Source organism: Salvia hispanica, chromosome 6 (assembly GCF_029641045.1).
Source record: "Salvia hispanica isolate PSC_SH4W2 chromosome 6, Shi_PSC_v1, whole genome shotgun sequence".
NCBI classification, from domain to species: domain Eukaryota; kingdom Viridiplantae; phylum Streptophyta; class Magnoliopsida; order Lamiales; family Lamiaceae; genus Salvia; species Salvia hispanica.
Genome location: NC_142697.1, coordinates 35,230,738 through 35,242,558, shown reverse-complemented (window position 1 = coordinate 35,242,558; position 11,821 = coordinate 35,230,738). Strand labels below are relative to the sequence as shown.

General features: G+C 34.4%; 2 protein-coding genes across 2 annotated transcripts; both read left to right on the top strand.

Annotated features, from left to right (window-relative positions):
• The first annotated feature begins 1,246 nt into the window (after positions 1-1,246).
• On the top strand, positions 1,247-3,116 carry LOC148923709 (uncharacterized). Its single transcript, XM_089059875.1, has 4 exons — positions 1,247-1,346; positions 1,942-1,995; positions 2,091-2,154; positions 2,790-3,116. Exons 1-4 carry the CDS (start codon positions 1,299-1,301, stop codon positions 2,879-2,881), a joined length of 258 nt encoding a protein of 85 aa, XP_088916001.1. The 5' UTR covers positions 1,247-1,298; the 3' UTR covers positions 2,882-3,116.
• A 2,547-nt stretch (positions 3,117-5,663) lies between these two features.
• LOC125207152 (uncharacterized) lies at positions 5,664-10,927 on the top strand. The gene is made up of 7 exons (XM_048106373.2): positions 5,664-6,104; positions 6,882-7,676; positions 7,835-8,187; positions 8,872-9,083; positions 9,802-10,058; positions 10,148-10,326; positions 10,410-10,927. The coding sequence occupies exons 1-7, from the start codon at positions 5,891-5,893 to the stop codon at positions 10,491-10,493; spliced, it is 2,094 nt and encodes a 697-aa protein (XP_047962330.1). The 5' UTR covers positions 5,664-5,890; the 3' UTR covers positions 10,494-10,927.
• Positions 10,928-11,821: the final 894 nt, after the last annotated feature.

The window sequence follows — 11,821 nt, the reverse complement described above, 5'->3', positions numbered from 1 at the left end:
TTAAACCGAAAATCCAATTCATAATAATCTTTGCAATTTTTTCACATTTATGTTGTGGCTGATCTTTTTCATTAAGGGTTATTAATTTTAATTTTGCTTTATTCATTTTATTTATATTTTAAGTGCCAAATAAACAACATTTCGATTCGTAATCTATGCAAACCTTTTACATTCATGTGGTGCTGACCCTTTCATTAGGGGTTTGTTAATTTTAACTTTTGATTTATTCATTTAAACTGTTATTATAAGGGCCAAGTGTACAACCTATGGATTTCCGGCTGCCACAAGTAAAACGAATGTCAATTCACACGTGGGGACATTAATATAAGTCTATATAAAAGGTTATTTATATTTATAAAATATTGAAATATCATGACAGAAATAAAGGAAGCCCAATGACTATCCATAGCTTTCGCCTAACAAATTGAATGAAAACCAATAAATATGAGAAAGCAAATAACATTGAAGATGTCTACATCTCCATTGATTAAGCTATAGGCCAAAATATCAAACTTTTTAGGGGGGAAAGCATTCAATAATCCACCAAAAAGTTACATTAGAGTAAAATCATTCATATCTTCGTAGCCCCATTATATGATACTCCTCTATCCGCTATTAAATGTCCCATTTTCTCTTTTTCGTCCGTCCGCCAATAAATGTCTCATTTCACTTTTACTATATTTGGTACGTGAACCCTACATTCCACTAACTCATTCCACTCACATTTTATTATAAAATCAATATATAAAAATAGTATCTACATTCCACTAACTTTTCTACCCACTTTACTTCATAAAGTCAAATAATTTTTTAAACCTAAACATTTAATGGTGGACGGGGAGAGTAATTAAAAGAGCCAAGGTGAAACGGTTGGAGTACTATAATTTACACACCCACTCTTTTGGTGTTGGAGAAACCTATTTTATCAAAAAAAAGGATTTGGACCGTATTCCGGTTTCGTTATCGTTTACTAAGGTCGTTATGTGAATGTAAATCATCAATTTATAATTTCAACAATTATTAATCATAGTCATTGGATTTGCATAAAAGACAAGAAGAGACAAGTCAACAACCAAAATAAATTAATCGAACATATAAAGAGTGAGGACCCTTTATCTAGCAAATATAATGGGTACTTTAGGTCACACGAAAATTATGATTTTGTTAAGGATCATTTCATGTGAACCTCAAAAATTGGATAAAAATAACTGAACTATATGTCTATATAAATAAATAGGTATATTATTCTCTGACAATCAAATAAGCTTAAAATCAAAAAATTCTTTCAATTATCTGAGATGAAGAAGCTCCTCTTAGTTTTACTGATTTCCCTTCTACTCATACAGGTAAATTTGTAAAGAAAATAATGCCATACTACTATGTCTCGTGTAGAGGTGCCCCACGGTTCCGGAACCGTCGGTTACGGTTTGGAACCGCCGGTTCTGGTTTTGGAAATTGCCGAACCGGAATCGAACCGCGAGGGTGTTTCACGGTTACGGTTTCGGTTCCGGTTCCAAAACCCCGGGTTTCGGTTTCAGTTCTGAATTGACGGTTTTTACGGTTTCGAACCGGCGGTTTTCAATGGTTTTTTGCAGTTCCGGCTTGATTCCACAGTTTTTCGCGGTTCCGGCACGGTTTCGGTTCGGAAATTTTTGAACTTGAATCGAACCACAGTTCTAAAATTGATGGTTTCGATTCTGGTAAATTTTCACGGTTCCGGTTCGAAACCATAACCGACGATTATGGTTTCGCTATTAACCTCCGGAACCGTAAACCTTGGGCACCTCTAGTCTCGTGTTCACACCCACCAACCTCGTCTGGTTCGAACCCGTTTTTTATTGTTGTCTACATGAAAACATGATAATAATTTTGAAATAAATAAAAGTATGGTTACACTAATTAATGTTTACTAAATTTGTCCATTTTTCATCTTTTTTTCAGGATTTCATAGAGGCGGAATCAGTGGGTGGAGCTACTGATACTTTTCTTAATCAAGTAGTAAATCGTAAAAATTTGAATGATTGACTATATGCATAATGTTAGTTTCCAAATCAAATTGAGCCTAATATATTTTTTCTAATCTTGTTTAGGAGCATGCCAAAGGACATTCGATCCATCATATTCACAATCACAAGCATAGTAGAGCAAAACATGGTAACTACAATGAAATTTTCTTTTAATAATCTTTTATCGATTTGAAAGAATTAGTACATTTCTAATCGGATGAATAATCGGATATGTCCTTACCTTTAATAACTTTATCCTAATATTCTAAATTACTACTACTCCTACTATATTAAAGAGACTCAGATAGAATTGATAAATTTGAAAGATTGATATAAAATTAACATAAATTACCAAATAAATAACGAAATATATTCATATTTTGGCCCGTCTCTGTCTTCTTAAAAACTTATTTATACATCACGAAGTTTACAATATTTGCAATTATCTCGCCTGTCTCATTTCTATGAAAATATGCGATGATGTGGCAGCCAGTTTCAAACGCGTAATTCACCACAAAAATATGTATATACCACTCCAAGGAACGAAAAGAGTTAATTAAGCATATCTAACATAGTCATATCATTTCCACGTATTCAAAATTGGCTACCACATCATTGTGTATTTCTTTGATAAGGAGCTAAATGGGATAATTGCAAAAAATGCAATTTTTTTTTTATTTGTAATTCATTTTTTCAAAATATTGGACGAACGAAAATTTTACATCTCTTTCATAATTTTGGCTATTTGACCATCTAATTTTCCCTATGATATTGTTTGTTCAGAATGCATCAAAGCATGCAAAAAGAAATGCAGCTATAGGTGGATGTGGAAAGCCAAGTGCCATCGAACTTGCTCGAGACGCTGCAAGACATAAGACCAAACGTTGAGGATTCACATTTGAGCCAATATATAATAACATTGAATTGAATAATGTTTTCATGAAAAATAAGACAGTATAAGTATCGGTTTGTTCTCTTGCGACATTTCTTGTTATAGTAATCCTATTAATTAGAAGTAGGTAAGTATATTAGTATACGGTGACGGATTCAGAAATTTAAATTCGAGGTTCGACCCAGAAAAGATTAATAATAAATAAAATATTTAAATAATTACTATATTGACATTTTTAACTATATTGATACTCGTGATAAAATGATCTTTTATCTTGATTTAATCATCCGATGTCTATTATTTAGTTGTAGTTAGCAATATAAGGGCGAGTTATCAATATAACACATCCCTAGAATAAGATATACGGTAGTAAAAATATTAAAATATACTTACTTTGTTCTACAGTAGTGGAGTCGTTTTGTCATTTTGGTACGTTCCATAATACTGGTGTCACTTCTCTTTTTTGTAAAATTCAACACATTTCTTCTGACTTACTTTCTTCTCTCTTTTTTTATTTTCTACTTTATTTTTTTTTTACTTAATTCATTTAACATAATTTTTTTTAAAACGTGTGCTGAAAATAATGTCTAAAAAATGGAAAAGAGATAATATATTATAGGCGTAGGAAGAGAATGTCTAAAACATAATGTTGTAGTACTCCACTTCTAATTGGTAAATAGAACGTAATGCTGTTGGGCCACTTAATGAGCCAAAGCCCAAATCATGTTTATTAATAAATTAATCATAAGATATTGTCTTGTCTTTTCATTAGCATTAAGACCAGTAAGGTAGCTTTACCTTATCAATTTTTTGATATGCCATATCAAAATTAGATATATGGTAAAGTATATCGAATTTCAGTACGAAATATTGATATAGTATGAAATCCAGTATATATTATACTATCAACATATAGTGATATTATGGTATACCGACAAAGTGACAATAAAGTAAGATATATACCAAGTTTTTGCTATATCACAGTATATAAATATGCATCTTTATAATACTAATATTCTCAACGTCATATCATTAAAAAAAGTCACGTTATACCAAAATTTTGATGTTCCGATACTTTTTCAATATGCATACTGATAATTCTATATATTTTACTTTCTAAATATGAACATGCCACATACAAAATATCTTAAAAATTGAAACTATACACTTAGATTTGTCATTTGAAAGCGCCAAGCCACCAATAGAACTCAACATCAATAACATACTTTAAATGGGGTTGTCTTGGAAAAATTGGACTTATTTTCATAATGTCGAATTGTGCATATATATATTTCTATGCAAAAAAGGATTAGTAGATTTATATGACCTTACAAAACGTGAAATATAATTTGTTTGCATCTAAACTTTTGGATTCAAGAAAATGAGTTGATATATGGTCGAATTTTGTGTACATTCAAATCTGAATTAGAATTTATTAAGATTTTGAAAATCATAATAAAAATTTAATTACGACGAAGCAACATATATAAGTGTATCTGAAATAAAATTGCATAATTCAGAGGTTACTTTGACTTATGCTCGTTTTGGGGGAAATCTCGATTTCTTCCTTATTAATTAATTTCGTAAAAATTAATAAATTGTTGTGATGTGTATGGACTTGTGAGTGAAGATTTAGGGGAAATTACATCATACATGGAGTATAAAATATTTCTTCAGTACAAACTTATATAAAAAGTTTTAAGTTTACATTAATCATACAAAACGTTTCAACAAAAATTTAAATTAATACATTCTGTTAAATTTCTTATAACATCGTATATTATTTTAACCTTTTTTATTTAATATTGGAAGAATAATAGAAAGAAGATATGTCACTTACCCATACTTTCCAACAATTAATAATAGGTAAACTTTGAATTTTGTCTTAAAATTTTTTGTGGACTTTGAGAAAAAGGGTCGAGAATATCTTTTACAATTTTATAATATCTTAAATTTCTTATTATTCTCACATCAATCAGCTATCAGGTTAAATAATCCAAAGAAAAGAATATTGCTAAATGACATACAAATAAGAACAAGAGTACACTATGAATCCATATCATGATAGATCCCAATTTTTTAGCAATGATACTTGAAATTGTGATAAATAGAAATCAATACTTATTATTACCCCTATCCAAAGTTACTCGCATTTTTTTTATCGTAAATTTGGAATTGATTTTTTTATTATAATTAAATTACTAATATTTTAAGTGTAATGAGCAATTATTTAATAAGGAAAAATTAATTAACTCTCATATAATAATTGAATGTCATAGAAATAGTGTAGTTTGGGATGAGTCAAAATAGAAAAGTGAGAGTTATATAGGATAGAGAAAGTATAATGTTATTTTAACAATCATATCCCATACCAGTATATTTTGGCCATCATATCATAAAGAACATTTAAACGAAGCATTTAGATTAACAATTAGACATCTTTGGAGTGAGTAATTGATTATGGTAAGATTACAACACCAAAACAAATTCGTTCGAGAAAAGTTTTGATATCATAGTATGAGTTGACCATCGAAGTTTGTTGGACGTTTATGGATGAAAAATTCACTAAAAAATGGAGTTTACCGACGAATTTACTAATATACACGTTATCCATCTATGATTACTGTTCAAGGTGGAATTATGCCAAAAATATTTGTATAAAACAAAAATAAACAAAAACTTAAATGGTTAAAAAGGGCTTCCATCATAAACATAAATAAAGATATGAAAAATGCCCCCCCACCCAAAAAAAAAAACAAACTCATTAGATAAAATCAAATCAAACTTAATAAAAAATCCCACTCCTTTTCCTTTCTTTCTTCACACTCCTAATCAGAAATCAATTCCTCTCCGGTGAGCTTTCCTCAAATTCCTCCGACACCCTTCCGAAATCACCGTTACACCCTTGAAGAATCCCCTTATTTCCAATCGTGCCCTCGCCGGAGCTGGGTATACACACGCTCATTGTGTATCTACCTCCAATAATGCGCGGATGCCTCAGCTCAGGCAATCCGGCGCCAATGGATCGCGAAACGGCGTCGTCTCCGATCACTTACCGCTCAGTCTCCGCGGCGGCTCCAGGCAGTTCCACCACCGCCGATCGAAGGCGCCGCCGCCATATAAGATCTCGCTCGGATTCTGCGTTCTGATACTCGCGCTCATTCTGTCGATCTCCGCTTTCTTCTACTTCGCGCTGCAGAGTAAAGGTCTGTGAGTAATCTCTCCGGTTTTGGTGAGCTTTTACTGTTGAAAATTTTGGCGATTGACTAATTAGGTATAGTGAATCGGTGCTCAGGAGTTTAAGTGATGAGCCTTTGTGTTGAGTGATTGATTGCTATTATTTTTGTGGTCTTTGAACTGAGATAGTGTTTTTCTAGTGGGGGAAATTTGTGTATGGAAGTAAATTTAGTTTTTATTTTTTGGATTAAAGAGATCTAGCAAGGCGAATTGCAAGTGATTTTGAAGTTGATTCTTAGTATTTGTGATGTTGAAGTTTAATCAAGTCAATTTTGATCAAAATTAAAGGATTTGTAAAACCTCCATTTAGTTACTCCATTGTATTAGATCTGCAGTACTGCTCTGGTACATGTTTCAAAGGTGCAGAGATTTTGTAGAGTTTAAGATATAAGTCTAATTGATCTAGCTCAAACACAAATATCCTAGGTATGTAGATGCTGACTAAGGCCTTGCTTTTGTGATGGATATTGAAATTGAACATTTATTTCCAGCATTCAATCCAAATTTTAAAATCCACCAACTGTATATGCTGATATGTTTGTCGATCAGAGCTTTTTGGGCTTTCCGGTACCTGAATAGTTTCATCCAACTGCATCTAGCCGTAAAAATGGGTGTATGCTGACTTCTCGCGTTAAACTATTTATACTTGAATTTGTGCAACTTGATATCACACATGCTGATATCTAGAGAAACTTGTTAGACAGGAGCTTGAGACTTGCAACTCACTCGTTCTTTCTGTGTGTCAGGAGTGGAAAGCAATAGACACCAGACTGAAGATGAAGACATTAGCAATGATACAGATTTTCTAATGGATGTGACACGAATACAGAGACCCAGGGAGCTTAAGTTTGGTGACGGGTCTGTTGCACATGGCCGGGATTCACGGTACTGGGACAGGGATGATAGAAGAAGAGATGAAGACTATACTGAGGAGGAACAGGAGCGTGCCCAGAATGTTTCTGAGGATAAGGTTCGCGTTCCAGTTAATAGGAGAGATAAGGTATCTTCTAATGACCGTAGCTGGGATCACCATAGGAATGGTTTATACAATGAGGCTGGGCGCAATGAATTGAAAATGTATGAGGCTGAATATGAGGCTTCTTTAAAGAGCAATGGGAAGTCCACAGATCAAGATGATCACAGAAACCAGCAGTCACAGGATACTGATGGGAGGGGACATAGAGCACTAGATGAGGTGGATGAATATGATGATGGTATTGACTTACAGGACGATCTAATGGATGAAAGTGATGATACTGGAAATGATGACATCGACCACTCTACTGCCACTAAACCCCACAGCGGCAATAGAGAGGCCTCTCTTGTGCATGACACTAGTAAAAGTAAGCAGCATAACAATGAAGAAGTTGATGAGGCTTCTGCTGATTTGTATGGGCAGGAGTCTCTTTCAGACTCCCAGCAAGTTAAGTTTAACCTGATTTCTGAGCAGGCCAGTTCTGCTGAAGGTCAGCCTGTTAAGAAGGTCGTTCCTGAAAAGCGCCCGGCTTCGAAAAAGAAGTCCAAGCGTCGGAAATTTTCTGGTAATTTGTTTGATTATCAATCACTTTTTCTTGAAAGTCCTATTAATCCAGTGATTGACAAGCTTTTCTGATACTTAGTTTGAGCTGTTTTCCCTTTTTCACATGTTTATTCCATGTCTGGAATTGTGGATACAATGCTGATGCTATGCAATTTTTAGGTTCTTGTGAGATGAAATTTATGGATGCTTCTGCATTAATTGTGGAGCCCATAGAAAGTCGAAAATTTGCGAGATTTTCCTTGCAATATACAGAAAGAGAAGAGAAGCCCACTGAAGATGAAAATTGGCAACCTAGATTTGCTGGACATCAGAGTCTCCTAGAAAGGGAGGAATCCTTTAATGCCCAGGATCAGAACATCAATTGCGGCTTTGTGAAAGGTCCTAAAGGGTCAGCAAGTACTGGGTTTGACTTAGCTGAAGATGATGCAAAATACATTAGCAGTTGCCACATTGCTGTTATGTCTTGCATTTTTGGTAATTCTGACCGCTTGAGATCACCAATCGGCAGAGCTGTAAGATTCTAAGGACCCTTTTCCTGCCTATTAGTTGTAGCTGTTGACTTCATTTCCATCATGCATAACTGATAAAATCAACTTGATACTTAAATTAAGTAGAAGTATAGGTAATTCATAATTGTAAGTGTAAGGTGTAACTGGTTTTTCAATTTTGCATTAAAATAAATGGAAACAGCGAAAATTGTACAGGATTAGATTTCGTATTTTCCTTCATAAAAAGTTCTATTCAAAAAGGAGTCTATCATTCCAATAAATTGGAAAACGATTCTCCCTTACACTTGAAGCTATTCAGGATCTGCTCTAATTAAGTGAGCCTTTGTAATCTGTTTGGAATTCTTAGTTCATTTTACTTTCATTACTATACACCTGAATGTCTAGAGTGTATTTTTTCTGTATTTGGTTTTTGTCTTCATTGGAGTTGACTAGTTGAGTCAGTTGACATTGTTAACCTTTTGTATACCTTACATAATTGTCTGATTAAATGATATTCTTGTAGCTAGAGTTTTTTGTTGGGGTTTGAGGTCATAAAAGATTGCTGATATTAGTTTGAACTCACATGTTATTTATCTGGAGAAGTGGTAGCGATTAATGTTGGAACTAAAACTGGATTGATTAGGTTACTACCTAAAGAGATCTCATAACTTTTCTACCAAAAATGTACTTACTTCATTTCTACATCAGGTCTCTCGTATGTCAAGGAAAAATGTATGCTTCGTCATGTTCGTTGATGAAGTGACTTTACAAACTCTTTCGTCAGAAGGTCAAATGCCTGATACGATGGGCTTTGTCGGGCTGTGGAAGATTGTGGTGGTAAAGAATCTTCCTTACACAGATATGCGGAGAGTAGGGAAAATACCAAAACTTTTGCCCCACCGACTTTTTACTTCAGCAAGGTACAAAGAATAGCTAGAACACTTTCAAGATGGATTGTACAGTATTATACTTTTAATCTTTTGCTAAGCATGTCTTTGACTGTACTTTCTTATTTTCAATTTGTCACATCAACACAATTGTTTCTGGGGCCTTGACGAGCTTTTGAGTTTTTATACTGGTAGATTTAGCCCAGCACCTAAACGGTGAATAATGTGAAATGTGTATTTTAGATATACATTTGTGGTTTAAAATTCTAATGTTGTCCAATTTTTAAAGCAATGGATTAACATCACACTCTTACCTATACTTTCTCATTGACGATCTGAATTCCCAGGGCAATTTATTGTATATAGTTGCATTCCTGTTTTTTGGTGAAAGATACAGTCCTAAAAGTTGGCCTCGAAATGCAGGCAACTTAGGTAAATGATTTAGTAGTATTTCAGCTAGGACTCTTCTCATAGTAGTATTATATACGGAGTACTATCTTACGAATTGTATGCTAGTCATATCCAGGTGCCAATGTGGGTGGGTTGTTTGATATTTAATTCAAACGTATTCATGTTCGTAATGCACTCTGTCCGACACTCATTTTACTTGTGTGATTGGGGCGCGGTTTCACAATTTGCATCTCTGTGGCTAACTCAGTATTGATTGCCTCTTATATTTGAAATTTTGATTGATTGACAATGTATTTCTCAGCACCTTATTATCAACATCTCCATGTGCATATCATTTCAGGTACTCAATTTGGCTGGACAGCAAACTTCGTCTCCAACTTGATCCAATGCTTATTTTGGAATATTTCTTGTGGAGAAAAGGTCACGAATATGCTATTTCGAATCACTATGATCGCCATTGTTTGTGGGAAGAGGTGGCCCAAAATAAGAAGCTCAACAAGTATAACCATACCATTATCGACGAACAGTTTGCATTCTATCAAGCAGATGGGATGAGAAGATTCAATGCATCAGATCCTGGCAAACTTCTTCCAAGCAGTATGATTTTGACAATTTGATCTTTACAAAATCCTTCCTTTCCGGTTGTTATGTTGTTTCCTGTATATGACACGTTGATCGTATGGCAGATGTACCTGAAGGTTCTTTCATTGTTAGGGCTCACACGCCAATGTCAAACTTGTTTTCCTGCCTTTGGTTCAACGAGGTCGAACGATTTACTCCCCGTGACCAGCTGAGTTTCGCCTACACATATCACAAACTGAGAAGGACTAATCCAGAGAAACCGTTTTATCTCAATATGTTCAAGGTGTCTTTGTAGTTCAAAATATATACATACATATATATATTCCTGGTGTTTTGATTGTTGAACTCACACTATCCAATTTTCAGGACTGCGAGAGGCGAAAGATTGCTAAACTGTACCATCACAGGTCTGAGGAGAAGAGGAAATCCCTCCAACACGAGACGGGGTAAGTTGTCCATCATGCCTCGTGTAGCATAACAGGGAGACGGCTTCATTCTTTTGATCTGTGTGTCAATGTGGGAGTGGTGGATACAAATCTCGTACGATGTATATTTTCAACTTGCTACGTCGAATGGTGAAGGCGCATTGCTTCCACCGACGCAATACGATACAAGCGAGGCGAAGGTTAGCTTTGCTGGATCTGCAACTTGATTGAATTATAGAACTACATAAAACATATACATCATGTTCTAGAGCCTCAATTCGAGTCCATTGATGAGATATATTGATTGTATAATGCCCAAAAATTTAGCACCCGACCAATATCCTTTGTAGCCATATTCATTATGATAGCTACTGTTATAGTTTCTACACCATGTATTGTGTCATCATTAACTTGATAAAATTTTGGTGGTTATTCCAAGATTTACTTTTGCTTGCAGAACATAGCGAAGAAAACATAATTTTTTTGTTTTTGGTTAAATTTTTGTTTATGGTTGAATTATAGGAGATTAGCCATTCCAATCCAATAACAAAATTCATAATCAACAATCAAAACTAATACTACCTCCGTCCCACGAGATGTCCACATTGTTGAGCCGGGTTTTCGGTGGAATAGTTGTGTGTGACAAAATAGAATGGAAAAAGCGATTGAATATTTTAACGAGGAAAGAGGAGAAAGATTTATTTACAAATATAGAAAGTGGACATATAGTGTAAAGCCTCGCCCTCTAAGGGTACAATAAATTCGGCGGTCGTTACCTAGGCGGACTTAAATGCAACAAGAACAAGGCTAGGGTTTCATTTAACGAGATTTGACCTAGCCATTTAACGAGCCATTGAGGCAATAAGACCACAGTTAAATCAGGAAAAATCAATGAAGAGTAGATAATCATAATTGACGATCAAAGTCAAGAGTTTAACAAGAAAGTCAAAGGAGAAAGATATCATAAACTACGATCCAAAACAAGGGTTTGTCATAAGCTCAACAAAATCCACGACATGTCTTAATCGTCTAAGCGAAAGGGGAAAAATAAGTTCAAAATGACTAAGTGATAATAATGAGTTTCGAAAATTTATCAGAAGCATCCAAGAGAAAGTGAAGCCATGCATGAAGACACGACTACACTCGAGGTTCAAAATATCCATCTTATTAACTAAGTTTGCTCAACACCCACCAACGCTCGTCGTCATCCAACCTGCACATAAGGAAAACACATGCAGGGCTGAGTATTTTGAAATACCCAGTGAACTCGTTGCCAAAATATTTTATTTAATAAGTTATGCCACCCTTACCATAGTAAACTCGAGTTTTAAGCATTTAAAAAGAAATATCACG